The 20,284-nt window shown below is 37.6% G+C and overlaps 2 protein-coding genes and 1 pseudogene across 3 annotated transcripts in view; all 3 read right to left on the bottom strand.

Moving 5' to 3' along the window:
• LOC115971021 (polycomb group protein EMBRYONIC FLOWER 2-like) overlaps positions 1-5,977 on the bottom strand; it is a 30,723-nt gene extending 24,746 nt beyond the window's left edge. The window contains exons 1-3 of one of the 2 annotated variants that reach the window (XM_031090687.1): positions 5,867-5,977; positions 2,607-2,774; positions 2,157-2,212 (exon numbers count right to left, since the gene is read on the bottom strand). In XM_031090687.1, coding sequence (XP_030946547.1) covers positions 2,157-2,212; positions 2,607-2,732 — 182 coding nt within the window. In that variant the 5' untranslated portion in view covers positions 2,733-2,774; positions 5,867-5,977. Of the gene's footprint in view, positions 1-2,156; positions 2,213-2,606; positions 2,780-5,866 lie in introns of both variants that reach the window. The other variant, XM_031090686.1, reaches the window with a different exon arrangement.
• Positions 4,870-4,950, bottom strand: LOC115972659 (annotated as a pseudogene).
• An 11,811-nt stretch (positions 5,978-17,788) lies between the features above and the next one.
• Positions 17,789-19,629, bottom strand: LOC115971838 (phospholipase A1-Ibeta2, chloroplastic). The gene has a single exon (XM_031091912.1). It carries the CDS (start codon positions 19,488-19,490, stop codon positions 17,871-17,873), a length of 1,620 nt encoding a protein of 539 aa, XP_030947772.1. The 5' UTR covers positions 19,491-19,629; the 3' UTR covers positions 17,789-17,870.
• Between the last annotated feature and the right edge of the window lie 655 nt (positions 19,630-20,284).

Below are 20,284 nucleotides of genomic sequence, written 5' to 3'. Positions count from 1 at the left end.
CCACCCTAACTGTGCTAGTTTGGGGATTACTCACTTGAGCTTTGCAAATGATTTACTCATCTTTGCTGCAGCTGATTTGCCCTCAATCCATTTTATAAAAGAGGCTTTTCCCTCTCTGGTCTCTCAGTTAACCAAAGCAAAAGTGAAATTTTTGGTACTGCTGTCAAAGATGACCACCAGCAACAAATCCTATTATCCCTGCAATTCAAGCATGGGACATTGTGAGTCAGATATCTTGGATGACCCCTTATCACTGGTAAGCTCAGTTTTAAGGATTTACAATCCTCTAATTGAAAGGATCCCTGCTAGACCAAGTTCATGGACAGCAAGAAAGCTTTCATTCTCAGGTAAACTACTCTTGATTCAGTCAATCCTATGCAGCATCAATGTATTGGTTAAGTATTCTCATTCTTCCTAAAAAAGCTATCAAAGCTACAGAACAGAGATTAAATCACTTTTTGCAGAAGGGGCCAGATGAAAACCAGAGGTAGTTTTAAGGTTTCTTAGGATCAGGCCTGCTCTCCTAAAAGAGAAGGGTGCTTGGGCCTGAAAAAGATGGAAGATTGGAACAAAGCAACAACCCTGAAGCAAATCTGGAACCTTTTCAGGTTGGCTCAATCTGGGTAACTTGGATGCATGAAGTTTTTCTTGAAGGAAGAAGTTTCTGGGCTGTGAAAATCCCTCAGGACAGCTCATGGGGATGGAGAAATCTGGTGAAGCTTAGAATTAAGGCAAGGAAGTTTCTAAGCTATGAAGTAGGTGATGGGAAGAGTATCTTCCTATGGCTAGATAACTGGTACCCTGATGGCATATTGTATCAAGTTTATGGTCCTAGAATTGTATATGATGCAGCTAGCTCTACTTATCCCAAAAAAATGATATTGATGCCAAATTGCACAGTATCCTGATAGATAAGGAACACATTTGGAGGCCTGCAAGAACTGATGACGTGGTTAAAATCCAAAGTAAGCTGCACCTAATTAACCTAAAGAAGAAAAAACAAGGCGGCCTGGACTGCTTCTTCCTCAGGAAAATATGAAGTTGCTGCCACAAGGAATCAGATAATATGCAAGAAGAATGAAGTCCCATGGTGGAGATTGATCTGATTTTCTACTGCCATCCCCAAGCACAGGCTTCTCAACAAAGGCAAGGCAGATGCAATGGGGATTGCAGAAGAGTAATTGAATGCATAATCATTTTTTCTTATAATGCTCCTCTAACAAAAGGGTCTGGAAATGCATAATGAACCTATATCTGTTATATTCTTCTTCGTTGTCATCATATGTATATATGCCGAAGATAATAAGAGGATGATTTGGGTGTGAGGGATGGTGCAACCCAATGGGTAGTTCTGCACATGATTTATGATGAAGGTAAACTCTGCATTCTTTACAACTGTAGCTAGGACCAAATACTGGTTCCGTGCACCCATAACAAAGACGTCCCCTTCTCTCGTCTTCATTAAAGACCAGCGGATGCTGCAAATGAGATGTTGAAGCAAAAACGGAAGCGAAGTCCCAGATAAAGAATTTCAATAGCAGCAGGGTTTTACTCTCTAATTACGGTGTTTTCTGAAAGTGTTTGATGTTGATAAAAAGGTCAGTAGGGCCACTGTGTTTTCTGAGTTGTATTGATGTAGAGAGCTTATGACCCTCCCCTCCCCATTGTATCTCTTTTGGGGCTGTTTAGGCTTTGCCGGACATAGTTTTAGTTGAATTGATTTTGTTACTCTGCTTTGTTGCCTTGTGAATCCTCTTTGGATTCCTGTCAAGGCTTGGTCTGTACTTGGTTTTGTAGTAATGAATCATCCAACTTATCAAGGAAAAAAAACCCATTAGATCAACTCAATTTGATTAATGGTGCTGGTTATTATACTATTAGCCAATGATCCTACTGTTTTAACAAATATATCAAATATATACGCACCTATGCATACATCATACAACAAACATAAGTTTGACACTGACAAAAAAGTTTCGCTATAGGAAGATGAGCATTGATGCAACAAAAACATATATATATATATATATATAGATATATATTCCAGCAGACTAAAAGATTTGCAAAAAATGACTTTTTTTATAATAAAAAAAAACCCATCAATGAGGTTATACTTTCAATACTCAATAAGAAACATGTTAAGACAGAAATCTTACCTCCTTTTACGCCTTGCTTGTATTTTGTAATGCAAACATCTTGGAAGAAATGAAGGCTACAACATAGAAAGTGCTTTATTATTAAGTAGAATGAAAGAGTGAATTTATTTTTCAAAAGGGGAGACCTAGAAGTAAGCACCCAAAATAAGTCATAATAAGGTACCAACATGGCAACATGTGAAGGATAGAGATCAGAACCCAACATGTAATAAACAAGGTTGACCAACATCAGTATCAAAATGATCAAGCCTATAATACAATAAAATCATGCAATAATACCCTCAAATTTCCTAGAAGGGCCATATCCTATAGTGGTTTAGTATTCATTGTACACAAGAAGAACTGAAGAAGAAAATTTTGATGCTGAATGAATTTAAGGTTCCAAAATAGTCGTGCTAAAAGAACATAAATGAGTTAAACACATATTCTGCAAGGAAATGAAGATAGTACATTGTCTATAGCACGGTGACGGAGAATATTGTATAGTTCAACGGGCTTGCAATATATCAGGAGAGTCTCTTCAGCTGCAGTTGCCTCTTCTACAGACGAATGAACACAAGAATTTTGATGGCACATCTTATCCACATTCCCCAATGGATGCAACAGCTATCAGAATTCCTGTTCTGTGACAGGAGATGAGTGTCAAAATTGGCATACATAATTTAATTATTATATCATACACAATGCTTGCCAGTAAGTAATCATACAATCAGGATATCTTCTAGAGACACAATAATGCTAAATTTATTTGTAATTCTCTACGAACATGACATACTTCTGCATATGTAAGCTCCATATAATAAATCAAGGAATATCAATTTCTTTTTTATAAATAAAATAGTTCATTAAAAGGAACTAAAAGGACACAACCAATGTACAAGGGGGATGTATACATAATACAAGATATATCCCATTAATTAAGAGCAAAAATCGCAAAAATCTAGCATGTCAAGAAAACTGACAAAAGGAAAATTGCCTTAAAGCATTCATCCACTCAAATAAAAATTTGAGAAATGAGTGTTTTAGATCTAAGATTGAGAATTCACATCCTTCAAAGAACCAAGGATTTCTATCGCTCCAAATGCACCACACGAGATAATGCTTGACTAACACATGCAGCACTAATCCACAATAATAAGACAGTGTTTCCTTAGATTATCCATAGTTAGAATTCTCCTCAAAGCTGTTGTCCAAAGAAAGAATGTCATTTACTTTTACGTCACCCAATAGTGATCTGGGAGCTAAGATTCTAGCACAATCATCATCATTTTTTGCAACAATCTTTGTACATTCAGATGTTCCTAGATAAGTTTAAATATTATTTATTATTTAACAATTTATCTTTAGAAAATGATTATAACATTGATGTATTCTCTATGATTGTTCCTAAGTCTGTCCAGGAAGCCTTGTCCATTCCTGGCTGGAAAATAGCCATGGAAGCCGAGATGTCAACAGCACTGTATCAGAATAACACATGGGATTAATACCTATTCCCTCTAGAATTTCCACTATTGGCTGTTGTTGGGTGTATACTATGAATTACTTACCTTATGGGTCCATTGAGCGCTTGAAGACTCATCTTGTTGCCAACAGTTACACCCAAAACAATGGAGTCAAAGCTTTGTACAACATTAAGCAATCTCCCAAAGCCTGGTTTGGCAAGTTTAGTAAATCAATTGTCAAATTTGAAATGCATCTTTGTCAATCTGACCACTCCATTTTCTCTTGTGCTTCAAAAAGAGGAAAAATTTTATTGATAGTTTATGTTGGTGACATCATCATAACTGGTCACTGAATCAAACGTGTTCTTTCAATCCTCATTCCAAACTAAGGATCTGGGAAAATTTCATTGCTTCTTGGGTATTGAGGTTAGCACTTTTCAAGAAAGGAATTAAACATGTGATATTTTGGAAGTGACTGGCTTATTAGGTTCAAAACATGTAGAGACTTGTGGATCCTAATGTCAAATAATATACAGATCAAGGAGAGAAACTATCTAATACAAGGAGATATCGTCAGTTTATTTTTTTTTTGATAAGTAAGATATCATCAGTTTATGACAGCACCTCATTTTCCACACTAGGACAATATCATTCAAGTTACTGATAAAAAAATTTTAAAAAAAATAAAAACATGCACTCATTGTTATTCATGTTGTGAGATATATTAAGGCTCATTCTGGTCATGGAGTATATAGAACCAATAGTCGTTTGCGTGTAGAGGCTTTTTATAAATTTAGATCGAATATGATCACCATCAGATACGAGAAAACTTAATCACCTAGAAAAGTAAGAAACATATTGTTGTGTCCCATTCTAGTGCATGGACTAAATATAGAGCCATGACTCACACATCATGCGAGCTTATGTTGATCAAGAATTATCTAGACAAATTGAGTTTTATAGTACAATTGTCCATGACTATGTACTGTGACCACCAAGCAACAATTCACATCACTTTCAACCTAGTGTTCTATGACTGGACCAAACATATAGAGGTAGATTGTCATCATGTTCAAGGAAGAGAGGAAAGTGGTCTGATTCCTACCCCATATGTCTCCACAAGGGCTCAAGTTGTTGTGCAGGACTCATTAAGACTTGTTATGTAAAAATTTGAGGTTATATGATACCTATACTCCAACTTTAATGAGAGTGTTATGACTAATACTGTAGTGAGTGAGTGTTAAGACCTTTTTTTTTTTTTTGATAAATCTAAAAAGAGGTGCAAACATGAGGGCTTCCCAAGAGGTCACCCATCAGGGGAGATGCCAACCATCTCTCCTTACTACGAACACATGACCAATATTGTTTTAAGTTGTGAGTGCAATTGGGTCATTTTGTATGGTGGGATTAACCCATAAATAATACATGTGTATTAAAGCTAATGAAATATTCCTCTCAATAAACAATTTATCCAATTACCTTCTACAGTAGCAATTGTTTGAGACTACCCTCAAAGAAATGCTCAATGTCTGTGGCTGTAAAATCCTCTCTAAAGACAGTATCTTGAATTCTACAAGGAATTATGAGAGATTTAGAAGGGTCCCGGGGTGGGGGAAGTTTTAAGGATTCCCTGCAAAACATAATGTTGTGTCGACTTTGAGGAGTTCATGTTTCTATTCTTAGCTAAGTTGTAATCTGTTTTGTACTAATGCAGACCTTCAGTCTCATGTTTCATATATTATGATTTCCGTTCATAAAAAAAATAACCTCCATTACAAAAGCGCACTAGGCGACGAAACCCTAGTAAACACAAATTACACTAAAAGCAAGAGCTAAAAAAATTAACACAAAATGTTGGCATCTAGGACTGCAACATCAGCATTACCCACGGCAAAACCCTAAAAATAACTGAATTGCAAAAACAAATTTACCTAGCCGACCTCAAACACCCCAACAGCTATAATAAAAACCTCGTTTGCATCAAACAAACCTCAACTATAACAGAAATTTAGTAGTAATCAAATTTCAACAAACAAAAAATAGAGCAACAACCTCCCACATCCGAAAATTTTCGAATTCCAATGTTTTTTTTTACCAGATTTATCGATAAAACCTGAATTCGCATAGTTAGAATTCCTAAATTCCTATCTTGTGTTAGGCATGTCAGAACTGTATCAGTATTTACTATTATCAGAAACATAATTAGAGTCATAATTCACACTGAAACAGCAAATTCAATTAAATTATATATATGATGAAGAGGCTTACCGGGTCGGATATCCACCGGAGGATTTGGCTGTTTCGGTTCTGAGGACTGTCGAACCGGAGACTGAGAGCAAGCCGTTAACTTAGGTCACCTAACGAGAAAAAGCTGACCTACAAGTCTATAAGTTTAAAACGAACCGAAACGTTTTTTTTTTTTTTTTTTTTTTTTAGCTTTTCTTTTTTATTTCCTTTAATTTCTTATCCTTCCAATTGTTTTCAGTTTTTTTTTTTTTTTTTTTTTATCAAACTTTTACTCCTATGTTTTTTTTTTTAAGTTAATGTCTATTTGGCATCATCATATAAACAGTTCAGCTTTTAATTTAGTTTTTATGTACTGTTTTTTAAAATTTTAATTTTTCTTACTTTTTAAAATACAAATATCCTTTAACATAATTTTAGTGAGAGAAAATATTCCCCAATAAACATTTAACAGAAAAGTCGTTCCCTAACCCCAAAAAAAAAAAAAAAAAAAAAAAAAGAACCAAATAGCCGTTACTTTTAGTCAACTTTTGTTTTTTAAATTTTAATTACAAGCTGAGTCCCATTAATTATTGAAAATATGCAAATTGCCTATTGTTGTTATGCTTTTAATCAAATTCAAATTCGGCAAAGATTTTTTTTTTTTTTTTCATTCTTGAAAATTGAAATATAATCTATTCTATCCTATTCTATTGACTTTTCTTTTTTTTGTTGCTGGGTCCCATTAATCAAATTCAAGTTGAGTCCCGTTAATTTTTTCATGCATTTACTCATTTTGCTATTCTATTGACTTTTCTCTGTTTCTTTCTTTGTTGCTAAAATGGGATCTCCAGTGTAAGTTCATCATCTCCACGTCACATGACAACAATAAATAATACCACATGTACTGTATGGATCTTATTCAAACTATCGCTCGAACCACTCCTCCCTCTAAGTACTAGGAGACAATGACTCCTATTATTCCATTGACTTTCATTGAAATTTGTTATCGCTTGATATTATATAATATATATTTATAGACAATAAAATAGAACCTAGAATTTTATTTGAGGAATGAAAAGAAAATTTCAACCTTCAACTTTTTAATAGAAATTTCAATTTTTTTTCAAAATGTATTCTTTGTTCCATTATAGACCTATAAGTCTATAAGTTGAAATAGACCGAATGGCTCCTTTTATTTATTTTTTTCCGGTTTTATTTCAAATTCCTATGCTATTTTTTTATTTTTTACATTTACTTCATTTTTTATATTTACTTTATTAGACAAAATCCTTTCCCTCAAAAAAAAAAAGACCAATCAATTAGCTGTTAGTCAACTTTAAAAAAAATTAGCTAATTACAAGTTGACTCCCCAAGCTTAAACAAGAGTTGTAATGTCCCATTAATTATTGAAAATATGCAAATTTCCTCTTGTTATTTTTCTAAAATCAAATTCAATTTTGGCAAGAATATTTTTTTGTTCTTGAAAATTAAAATATAGTAAATGTTCTGTTTCAATCCCTTCAATTTAAAAAGTTATATTTTTGTAATTGGAAATATAAAGTGTTACTCATTTCGTCATTCCATCAAAAAAAAAAAAATTCGCTGAAACTTAACAAGAGTGGACGAAATAATAAAAGTATAAAATTTTAAATTTCTAGGGACAAAAATAGAACCTAGAATGTATTTGAGGGATGAAAAGAAAATTTTCTCCTTCAACTTTTTAATTGAAGTGTCCGTTTGGATTCCACTAAAGCTGCGTCTGCATTTGTGAAGCTGCGTTTTCGTTCTTTTTTTTTTTTTTTTTTCACGCGTTTTGGAGTAATGCGGTTACTGTTCATGCACTGTTCATTGAACAGTAACCACAAATGTTGACTTTCCACAGTAAACAGTGTATACGTGCACTGTTTACGGACCCACAAATTATACTTTTCAGCAACTTTTTCATTAAAAATGGGTCTCACGGTACTATTCACACATTTAAAAATTATTTTGCTACAGTGTTTTCAGTTTTCAGTTTTCAATTTTCAATTTCAGCAAAATAAGTTCTATCCAAACAGACCCGAAGTTTCAATTTCTATAAACATGTCCCTAGACTGGTTGTATTTTACACGTGTTATTTTAAAATACGGTATTCTACTCTCATGATCAGAGAGAGAGAGAGAGGTTAAATTGGCCATTGCATCCTTGGCTCAATCAAAGTACCAATGTACCACTCCAAACAATTAAATTGGTCATAGATTGGAATTGATACATTAGATTAGGGTCCTCCAAAAATTCTAGGGTAACTCTAGCATGATGTTACTAAAATCCTATTCATCAATTTTGAAATGAGTTGAATAGATTTTGCTATATCATCAACATTAAATAAACATCAACTATCACAATTTTGGTATCTATTTAAATGGTTAATAAGATATCAAAAAAATATATATATATTGTTAATAACATGGCACAATCTAATTCACTCATTTCAAAATGGCTAGATAAGATTCTAGAAACTCTACAATAAAGCTATCCTAAAGGATTTTAATCACGATACATCAATGTTTAAAGGGTATATAGTTATTACACCTCTTATATGGCTATAGTAACCATGGAGCCGCAACTAAAACAATAACAACATGGGTGGGTCATGGAGGTATTGGAAATGCTCAAGTCTTAACTTTGGGTGTTTGCTATAAGGTGAATTGATTATAGTTTTTTAGGTGAGGTAATTTTCCAAGTCCCTATTGACTTTGTCTCCTCCTTCCTTTGGCATTCCTTTCTCCTTTTTTTTTTTTTTTTAAAAAAAATTTTAAAGCAATACAATGTTGATCATCTAACCTTCAACAAGTGGAATTCTCATAGATAGACTAACAAACCAAAGAAAATCTTCTTAAAATAGGCAGCGTGGTTGGCAGAGCAAACTTAGTAAGTAATGGGGTAGGATGTTGGAAATGTTGCGCAAGAGTTAGATATCAGCTCAGCTGCCCAATCACACCAAAATCTTAACAAAATTTGGAAGTCTTGTGCCCTTTTCGGCAAAAATGGCTTGGATAGGTTTAACAAAAAAGTACAGCTTTATGTTCCAATCTCCTAAGGGTTGAAGTATAAGGTACATCCAAATGAGCTAAGGTGCAGGAACTTCTTGAAAGCCTCCATGGACTTGCCACAACTTAGAAAAAATCCCTCACTAAGGGAGCTTGTATCCTAATAACTATAGAGCAAGGGGAAAGCACAAAAATTTAGGCCTTTTTCGTCTCGGATTCATAGGAGGTCATACCAAAACTTAAAAATGAAGGATTGATCACTCGTACTTGATATCGTGTCAATTTTTTTTTTTTTTTTGGTTGAGAAACCACCTCAAAAAGAGGGGGGAAGAGATATTTCATTAAGAAATTTTAGACGAGAACACAGAATCAATCTCATGAGGAGTCTCCTCCATCCAGACTTGGAAAGAGGAAAACTTACAAGCTGACCTTGCTAAACTATGCGCTACCCTGTTCCCTTGCCTACGGGTATGACAAAATGATACACACTGAAAGGTAGAGGAAAGTGAGATGATGTCCTTGATGATATGCCTGAAACTTGAGGAGCCTATACCACCCTTAGATAGAGCCTTGATAATGATTGTCGAATCACCTTCAACTTGCACCTAATTTAGACTAAGTTCTTGCACAAGACCAATGGCACTACGCGTTGCCAACACTTCCACCATCTCTACTAATATAGGCAGTGGAATAGTTTGTGTAAAAGTAGCCATGACAAGACCTCTGTTGTTACGAATAATACCTCCCAAACTGGCTAAATTCTTTTCTTTGAATGTTGCCTCGTCAAAATTGACTTTCACCCAACCCATTGGAGGAGGAGACCAACAAGTTGTAATTGCTGGCTTCGTGGTTGGTTGGGGATGCCCAATTGCCCTTTCATACTCCTGAAGGTCTCCATGGCCAAGGCATTGATTTTAGCCAAAGGGTCCACTCTCTCACCTACATGGAGCTTGTTCCTGCGAACCTAAAGCAGCGACACAATCATGGCCAACAGATCCAGGTGGTCACCGTGATCATGGCAGCATTGAATGACTTCCAACATCGACTCGCAATTTCTAGTTTTCTTCTTCAACCAAGCAAATTTGACATCCCAAACTAGAGAAAGCTCAGTGTACGACCAAAGAGCGTGGAACGTGGACTCACTCTTGAGATTACACCCCGGGTAGAGGTCATCATTAACAATTTTCCTTTTTTTAAGATTAGCTTTTAAGGGCAGTGAATTAGTCCCGGCTCTCCATAAAACTATTTTGACCCTGTTGGGGACTTGTAGTCTCCATACTCCCTTCCAAAGGCTCTTAGTCAGTGACAAATCCCAGGTTGAAGGTTCCCCATTCAACACTTCCTCCATAAGCCTTCTATACCCAGACTTGACAGAGTATGCACCGTCTAGAGTGTGCGGCCAAAAAATGTAATCCTCACAATCCCTAAGGCTGGGTGAAATTAATTAGATCATAGCCGCTTTGTGTGGCAAGAAAGTGTTGAGGATTTTTTCATTCATCCAGCAACATTGATCCCTATCAATTAGCACAAAGACACAAGCATCACTGCCAAGAAAGTCCCTTGGAGACACCACTCTTTTAATATAAGGCTTCGGAAGCCAATTTTCATGGTAAATTCAGATTAGAGACCCATTTCCCACCATCCATTGCGCACCTTTTTTGATCACCTCTCTACCCTTTAAAATGCTCTTCCAGGTGAAAGAGCCATTGCCTTCTTTGGCATCAAGAATGGAGCCGTTTGGAAAGAATTTAGCTTCAAAGAATCTATAAAACAGAGAGGTCTTGTTGTCCATCAGCCACCATACCTGTTTTGCTAGCATGGCATCGTTAAATTTCTGGAGTTCTTTGAAGCCCAAACCACCTAAGCTTTTTGGGTGACATAGTGAGCTCCACTTGGTCCAATGGACCTTTCTCTGATTACCTTTCTGACCCCACCAGAATTTCCTAATCAAGGCCTCAATATCATTGCAAAGGGTAACTGGGAGCTTGAAACAGCTTTTGGCGAAGGTGGAAATTGCCTGAATGACGTCTTTGAGGAGAATTTCACGACCCGCTTAGGAAAGAAGTTGTTCTTTCCACCCTTGAAGCTTAGCCTCGACTCGGTCCTTGATGTAAAGGAGACTTGCCTTCTTTTTTCTGCCTACTAAAGAAGGAAGGTCAAGGTATTTTTCATACTGTTTGATCTCTTGAACACCTAGAGCCTCTTTGATCTGACCAAGAATAAGGGGAGGGGTAGATTTGCTGAAGAATAAGCCCGTTTTGTTGCGATTCAGCTGCTAGCTCGAGGCCTTCTCATAACAGTCCAACAAATCTTGAATTCTATGGCATTCATCAAGGGAGGCTCTACAAAAGACCAAGCTATCGTCAACGAAAAATAGGTGGGTCAACTGAGGGCCCTTTTTGCAAATGGACATTCCCCGGATCTGCTTGGACTAAGCCACCTGATGTAATAGGCTGTGAAGGCCCTCAGAGCATATGAGGAATAGATATGGTGACAATGGGTCACCCTGGCAAAGGCCTCTTGAGAGGTGGATGACTAGGGATGGTTCGCCATTAGTAAGGATAGAATAGCTGACAGTCGTAATGCACTCCATGATAAGATCAACCCATCTCCTAGCAAAACCCATTCTCATCACAATAGCCTCTAGGTAAGCCCACTCAACTTGATCATAGGCCTTGCTCATGTCGAGCTTTAGGGCCATGAAGCCTGATTTGCTTGATTGGTGATGTTTCATGTAATGAAGTGTCTCGAATGCCATCAGGATATTGTCAGTGATGACCCTACCTGCCTGAAAGGCACTCTGATTCTCTGATATTACCAAGGGGAGTACGTCATTAAGTCTGTTGGCAAGGACTTTTGAAATTATTTTATACACAACATTACATAGGCTGATCGGCCTAAAATCAGTGATAAGCTCAGGGGATTTGACCTTAGGAATCAGGGTGATATCGGTACAGTTAATTTCTTTAGGAATTTTGCAGTTATTCAAACAGTCAAGCACAACAGAGGTAATATCCTCACCAATTAGAGACCAAAAAGATTAATAAAACAAGGGAGGCATACCATCAGGGCCCGGGGCAATAATGGGTTCCATCTGCTTGACAACCTCTTCAACTTCTTCCCTGAGAAAAGGCTTGAGAATCCAAGCATTCATGTCCTTAGTTACTGAAGGTTTGATTGCCTCCAGAATCACAGAGAAATCCAATGGCTAGGATGAGGTGAACAGGGATTGGTAGAACTCACATGCAATATTTCTGATCAAGTTGTCCTCAGTACACCACAAATTAGAAGCATTCCTCAAACCTACAATTCTATTTCTTTAAAATCTGTGGGAGGCCTTATTGTGAAAATAGCTTATGTTTCGATCCCCGCACTTGAGGAAAAGGGATCTCGAACGTTATTGCCACATTTGGCTCTCCTTATCAAGAAGATCGTTAACTTATACTCTTAAAGCTTTAACCAACTCATAATCAACTTTCCCATTAGCTGCATCAATTTCGGTTTTGGTAAGAAGTTTACCTTTCTTTTCAATTTGTCTTTTAATGCTACTAAAAGACTGTTGGCTCCATGTTGTAAGCTTTTCCCCATAAATTTGTATCTTCCTAGCAACCAAAAGCATATTGGCATTCTGGGATGTTAACCCCCACGCCTTGTTCATTGTATCACTACACCCTCCTTCCCTAAGCCACATTTGTTCAAATTTGAAGGGGCAATTTGGGGGAGGAGTAATACCTTCCGGTTTGATTAGAATAGCCTTATGATCAGAGGAGTGGGTGGGTGTGGAGGTGTTGAACCTTGGAGCCCGGGAAGCGAGCAAACCAACTATGGGTGGCTACCGCCCTATCAAGTCTTTCTAAAACCAACCCACCATCTTGTTTGCCCCTCCAAGTGAACTTACCACCAACATAATCAAGGTCCATAAAACTGCACTCATCTAGGTCATCTCGAAACCCTTTCATCAAACAATCTTGTCTGGGACCAAGGCCCAGTTTTTCATGGGACCAAGGCCCAGTTTTTCATGAGACCAAAGAAGCTCGTTAAAATCCCTAATGCATAACCAAGGGAGAGTGAACCGAAGGTGAAGGCTACAGAGAAGAGACCAGGTTTCATGTTTCCTAGCCGAGTCTAGAAAGCCATAAACCTCAGTGAATCTCCACTTTTCATCGGGATTAACACCAACTAAAGCATCAATGTGATTCGAAGATAACGAGACTACTTCTACGCGAATAGAGTTCTTCCAAAGTAAAACTAAACAACCCGTCTTCCCTGCACTTGGTCTAACCCAACAATGATTAAACTTCAATTCAGCAGACAATCGTCGAAGCCTAGCCCTTCTGCCTAAGTTTTGGCCAAGAACAGGGCAGCAGGATCTTGTGCCCGAGTGACTACCTCAAGTTTTTGGAGTGTGTGTAGGTTCCCAAGGCCACGCACATTCCAGCAGAGCCAACTCATCTCCCTCGGCGAGGCTGAAGATTAGCCCTCGCCATTGGTGGGCAATTTTCATTTTGTGCAGTGCTAGGAATGGCTCTGCATTTGTATGGTATGGGAGAATCTAAAGGAGTGAGAGGAGTGCGCTTACCTAACATAGCTTTAGAGGTATAACTATCTTTGGCGAGAGTAGGTCTTTATATTCTCAGCAATTTACTATCTGAATGGGGTTTGGGGTTATTTTGATCCAAATCCATGTTTGAATAGTCCCTTAGTGGAGTGGGTTTTGTGGGTTGCATCAGAGGGATCTTAATGGATGGGCCTGAGGGGAGGTTTGTTTAGGCCGAGTGGGCCTAGTCAGTGGTGGATAAGTGAGCACTTAAGTCCACATTTTCTTCAGCCACCTTAACATACTCGTGAATTTCGCTGTCCAACTCTTGTAGCGTCTTCTCGAAGTCATCGCGATTCGAGGACTTTGGCACTGATACCTCGTTGGAGCTGTCCAATAAACCTCAATGAGTGAAATCCGATACGCTGACAGATACGCTCCCTCAATTCTTGGTGCTCACATTTAATGGCCTCAGGGGAGGAGAAGTGGGATTTGAGGAGGACTAATATTCCATTTGGTGGCATGGTGTTAGGTGAGGTTGTGGTGGAGGGGTTGGCGCTACCCTGTTTTTTCTTTACAAAAAATCTCGGGATCGAGACCACTTTCTTCCTTGTTGTGTTGAAGGGAGAAGCTCTGAGCCAAGATCTGAATTGCTGGTCATCGAGATTGAGGCTACCCTCGCAGTCTCGGTTGTCATGCGTGAGACAGCCGCACCAATAACAAAGGTTGGGAAGCCTTTCATATTTAAAAGAAACCCAATAAGACTTGTCATCATCCAAGGTTATCAGCTAGCCCTTGCATAGTTGCTGAGAGATGTCCATCAACACACGGACTCTTATGAAAACTACCACCATCACACTTCGTAGCTTCGTTAGGGTGTAGAATCGATCCTATTGGTTCACATATTTGTTCTGCAATTTCTCTATGTTTGAAACATAGCGGGATGTCAAATACTTGGACCCAAAATGGAACCTTTATTAGTTATGAGGCTTTAACTAAGATGTCCTTGTCGTAACGGGAGAGAACCATGATATGCTTGTCGAAGCTCCAAGGCTCTGCGGAGAGAATACAATCCACTTTTGCTTTGTTGTCAAACGAGAAAAGAACGACATGATCGTTGCTACTCTTGACCTTGAAACCCGACTTGGATCTCCAAAGAGGGGTGAAGGTGTTGGCGATGGCATCTATGTTTATAGGACATTTAGTTAGGAATCTTGCTACTATACCATGATCAGTAATGGCCTGGTAACTTCTTAGGCGTAGACCAGAGCCCTCTCTTTCCGAAAGAGATAGGGAGCTCCAGTGCTTTGTTAAATCTTCCATGCCTAAGAAACTCAGGACACACATGCAATGTTTCCCTGAGCCCCTAAAAGAAAAAAAACCTCTAGCTTTGCAGTAACAATGTTACTACAAGGGACACACTCTCCTTTCGAGGAAGGGACGCCAATGCCACGACCTGGAGGAATTTCTCTAGAGAGAAAATCCAACCAGCATCGAGCAACTCCGTTGATATCGCCTCAATTAATACAACAAGATCACTAGGGTTGATTTTTTCGACATTAACATTTTATGGAAAATAAATTATTTTCCAAAGAACTTTTTTTTTAAATTATTTTATTTTTCTATATTTGATAACAACTTTAAAATGAGTTAGAAAACTATCTCTTGATTTCTCTTATATAGTTTCGCCTGAGATAAAGTTTTTTTATTATTATTATTATTATTATTATTTATTTTTTTTAGCTTCATATGAGACAGAGTTGTTTTCTAAAAAATTTTAGCAAAAAACAACTCTATCTCGTGTTAAGCTAAGTAAGAGAAGTTAAGAGATAGTTTTCTTTTAACCCATTTTTTCTAATACTAAAAAATATACAAAAATACCAAAAACTATCTTCACATAAGGGTTTTTTTTTTTTTTTTTTTTTTTTAAAAAAAAAAAACGTTACCAAGACAATAATTATGATTCCAATAGGCTCCTAGGAATAGCAATACAAATGGATTTGAAACTTTAATCCAAGTGAGTTAAACTACTAGCTGTAGTGTTATTATTTCGTCGTAACTTTATCAAGGCATTTTCCCTTATTTAAGTATTAATGCTATTTGTTTAGTACTTTAGTTATTCTACCGTATTGTATTCCTACTATAACATCTGTAATAGTTGTTTTTGCTGTGGGCACGCCGTACACTCAATACCTCCACCAGAACGCATCCATATTGGGATGGCTTGACTTGTGCACAAACTGACCTAAAGTGAGTTTCATTTAGGCCAGCCCAAACTTTCTTACCTCAGATCTATGGGCTGCAGTGCAACAGGAGAAACCAAAGCTCAACAACACAAAAGGCCCACCACAAATATCAACTAGTTGATGAAATAAAAAATCAAAACTAAAGATATAAAACAACATTAGACGGGTTAGATAAATATTCTCCTTTTATTTGAAACTCTAATTTTTTTAATTAGTTTGACTTTGATATCATTTGTCACATTAGCCAATATGAGATGGGTTAGTTAAATATGATCACCTTAAAAGGATCATTCAAATCATAAGTAAGATTTTTTGTAATGAATAAGTAAGATTTTCCATAATGACTTATATAGTTTAGATTTGTTTATTTATATGCAATATGTCAATAACTATATACCCTCTTGCCAAGAGCTTAATAACATATTTTACTGTTTTTAACTGATGTTTAAGATTCAAATCCTCAACTATTGTATGTGACTATTGAAAATATAATAATATATAAAATTATAAATTAACATCACTAACTTTCCTTTCCTAAAAAATAATAATAATAATAATAAAATCACTGTTTTAATGAAGCGCTCAAAAAATGTGCTCAAAAAAAATGCAGAAGTGTCTAGAGAAGGGTGAAGAGTCTAGTCACTTTGCAGTGCACTTTATTATCACGCCCATAGCAAAGGGTGAAGAGTCTTGTCACTTCGCAGTACATTATTAACTTTGGCTGCGTTTGAATCGACTTCAAATTGATTTCGGAAATGATTTTCCGGAAAATGCATGCGTTTGGCTGTCACGGAAAACATTATTTTCCGGAAAATGATTTCCGGTTGACCACGAATTTTCCCTTTGACCACGGAAATCCATTTCTACCTTCATTTTCACTTCAATTCACTTCCGGAAAAAGAGAGAGAGAGAGATAGAGAAGAGAGAGCCCAGATCAGAGAGAGAGAGGGACGATCGCGCCGACGAGCGGCGCGGTGCACGATCGCGATCGTCGATCGAGCGGCGCGATTGACGATCACGATCGACGAGATCGCGCCGGATCGAGATCGTGATCGACGGCGCGATCTTGCGAAGCGTCGTTCGCGAGATCATGCCGTTGATCGCGATCTCGCCTTCGCAAGATCGCGCCGAATCGAGATCGCGATCGACGGCGCGATCTCGCGAATGCGAGATCGCACCGTCGCAAGATCGAGACGTTGATCGCGATCTCGTGACGGCGAGACCGCGACGTTGATCGCGATCTCGCGACGGCGAGATCGCGATTTTTCTGGGTTGTGGCTTGTGTTTTTCTGGGTTTTTGTTTTCCTTCTTCTTTTCCAAACACCAGAAAATATTTTCCGGAAAATTTTTTGAAATGCAACCAAACACACAAAAATATTTTCCTTTTTCAGAAATTAGCATTTCCGAAAAATATGTATTTTTCGAAAAACATTTTACGGCGACCAAACACAGTCTTTATTACCACACCCACTTATATATTACTACTTTTTATATATCCAACAAGAAAAGGTTTTGCTATTCTTTGTGGAAATTGATACCACCATGGGTCCCTGACCAGAATCTTCTTTTACTTGTCTTTTAGGTAAGTGATTACTTAATTATTTAACTAATATATGGGCGAAAGCGACAACAAGCCAATGTTTTTTTTGTGTTTGGTAAGCCACTCGTATTCATATTAAACACATGTCAAAATCACTGAGTAGACGAGGAACCGAGTACTTTCTCTTTTTGCTAAACTGAGGAACCGAGTACTTGAAATTGCAAGGAGCTTACCTTTAAGACAATAAGATCTACTTCATAGATTGATGATAAAACATGACTTACCATATATGTTTGAGTCTAATCAATTTTACCAAATTAAATTTGACTAAATAAAATTTATTCTATATTAGTTAAGGTCACATAGGATTCGTTTTTGATTTGGTTAAGGTAACGTAAGCTTCATTTTTAATTTAGTAGATGAATATTTCAACAAATATTTCTTATTCTACAAACATGTAGTGTATCAGACAAGCACTCAGAAGTATTTTTAATTATGAATTTATGATGCATCTAGTTTGACCTTATCATCATCCTTCGTTTGTAAAAGAATTAGATGTTGAGATTGTGCAAAAAAAAATTAATTTGGAATGAGAAGTGAAAGAGAACCATAAAATCATAACACTTGACATCTTATTTGAAGTTTTTTCTGTAAGTATGTACCATGTTACAAATTAAGGAATGTATAGAACTTATTAAGATGGACTAGGCAAGCAAGTGGACATTGACATTGGCAGTGCCTCTCTATCAGTATTCAATCTCAAGGCTGCCTTATTAGTATATAATTTCTTCACATTAGATTTCTGATCTTTTAGCAACCTCACTAAACTACGTTTAGCATTTGCTCTAAATGGACAATTTGATGCCAAGAACCCGTCCACCAAGTGTAGGTAAGCCTCCAAGTCATGGCAACACGCCACGTCAGCATTCGGCTTCAAAAACGGAGACATTCTCGTATCGACTCGTAGCTCTGCCCCGACATGTGAGTATGCTAATGGCATGTTTTTGTCAAGCATGTCAAACACCCCTGCGACCTTTGAGTTCCTCAGCTTTTGGCCAAGCTCTTCGCTCACAAACATCCCGGGGACCCTAGTGATTACGTCTTGGGAGTTTACAATTCGTAACACTTTCACGTTTTTGGCATTGATGCGATCGGCAAAGGCTTTATTGCCCACGCGAGGCCCACCAAAAGAAAAAACTGCAACTTGTGGTACGTCTGGGGCACATGTACTAATTTCATCTGCTACTAATAAGGCCAAGGCTGCCCCAAGACTATGACCTGTGACTGTAATGCTTAAGGTCTCACCCTTGTACAATTCCATGAGCCTTCGAACCTCTTCAACCACGGACTCAGCCAGGCTCGGCACGTGAGCTCCTCGAGTCTTGTAGAGGCTCAAGAACCCACATTCCGCCTTGGCTTGTCCGTGGTTTGGGTCGGTATTATTGTTGTTGTTGTTATTGTTATTGTTATCATTATCATCGTTATTGTCACCTGGAATTTGGACCAATTGTGCCCTCATATTCTCGACCCACTCAAGACACGTGGCGGTGCCTCGGAGGGAGATGATGATGTCCCTCCTTCCCATCCTTTGAATCTCCCTCTTGTCATCACAAACAGCAACATACCCGATCCAACTAGACCGCTGGGTCATCCAGCCAAGATCCGGAGCAACATCATCCACCCATTTAGGCAAACCGACGGATGAGGTGGCGTAGAGACTCTTCGTCACTTTATAGGTCCTATCAGGCAACGCCACGTGACGGGGCAAAGGAGGTTCCTCAGCGGACATGGCCGGATTTGAGTGGAAAGAATGATAAGCCGCTTGTATATACTCACCGTATTTCACCACTTCTCGGCGGAGATTCTCGTCGAGTGGGTCAAGAAGGCCCTTCCAATCATTGCTACCATGATATTCCCTCCATTTGCTACCAAGATGGTTTCTTGGAGAGTATTCAGCTGTCATTGACAGGAGTCTTTTAAGCCTGTTCAGATGCCTTGGTGACATTTCTTCTGCTGCTTTCATTTCTGGCCAAAGTCTAGCCAAGTTAAGCCCTTCTAGTACACCTCTTCCTTTGTTTTCGGCTGATCCATTGCTGGAATCATTAAGAAATGGCTGTGGGTCGTTTGGTGTGATTGGCTTTTGGAGTAGCTTATCGAGGTTAGCTATGTGCAATTTAGTTAACTCGGTGGATGATGTGTTTCGTTTTCTTGTTAAAGGGTTTAGTGGAGAGGTTTGGCATTGGAAGTTGGCACGTCCGGCCTGAAAGAGGTTGGTGTTATGAGCTGGAAGCATAGAACCGATCTGCATGGACATGGAGGCAGAGAGAGAGAGAGAGAGAGAGATGAATGAGCAAAGAGAGGAGGAGTCAATGAGATATTGAGACAAAGGGGAAGAGAAGAGAAGCGAGGAGAGACGCTGCAGGTTGAAGCTTTAAACCAACTAGGATTGAATGGATCAAAGAGCGGTATTTATAGAGTGAGTCCTCTGCCAAATAGTCTTGGACTTGCTCGTTATTACGATCACAACCATATTAAAAGTTTTGAATGATGATGTCAATAATAATATATAATATATAAATTCATGACAAAATAATAATAATAATATATAATAAGGAATTTTTCTAAAAAATAGGTATATAGTGAATATTATATATCTTGCTCTCAAAAAAAAAAAAAAAAAAAAAAAAAAAAAAAAAAAAGCAATGGGAATGAGAAGTAATAGACAATATTGACCTTTTCTCTACGACAAAGGCTTGTTCTTTGTCTAAGGCAAAGGCCATTCTTAAAAGTCTGCCCAAGGCCCACAAGCTTGAAACGCCACCACCTCGCTTTATCACTTTTGACTCAAATATCCCTAAAGACTATTCCAAAGTTACTCCCAACTTTTAGATAAAAAGAAAAAAAAAAAAAAAAAAAGAGGGAGTATCTCGCAACTATGAGAGTAGTATATGAGAAACAATGCTAACTCCGTCGTAATTTAATAATATTTTCATAACAAATTTTTGATATGAAGTTATTATTGATAGGTAAAAAATGATATTAATGATAATTAATTCTATATTATAGAATTTATTGTAAAATATTTTAAAAATATTGTTGATATTGCAT

This window comes from Quercus lobata, chromosome 12, assembly GCF_001633185.2.
Source record: "Quercus lobata isolate SW786 chromosome 12, ValleyOak3.0 Primary Assembly, whole genome shotgun sequence".
In the NCBI taxonomy this organism is placed as follows: domain Eukaryota; kingdom Viridiplantae; phylum Streptophyta; class Magnoliopsida; order Fagales; family Fagaceae; genus Quercus; species Quercus lobata.
The sequence above is the reverse complement of the archived record's forward strand: the minus strand, read 5'-3'. Positions and strand labels throughout refer to the sequence as shown.

What these genes read in the sequence shown, in the direction of transcription:
- LOC115971838 (XM_031091912.1), bottom strand. Translation starts at nt 19,490, where the DNA reads ATGTCCATGCAGATCGGTTCTATGCTTCCAGCTCATAACACCAACCTC.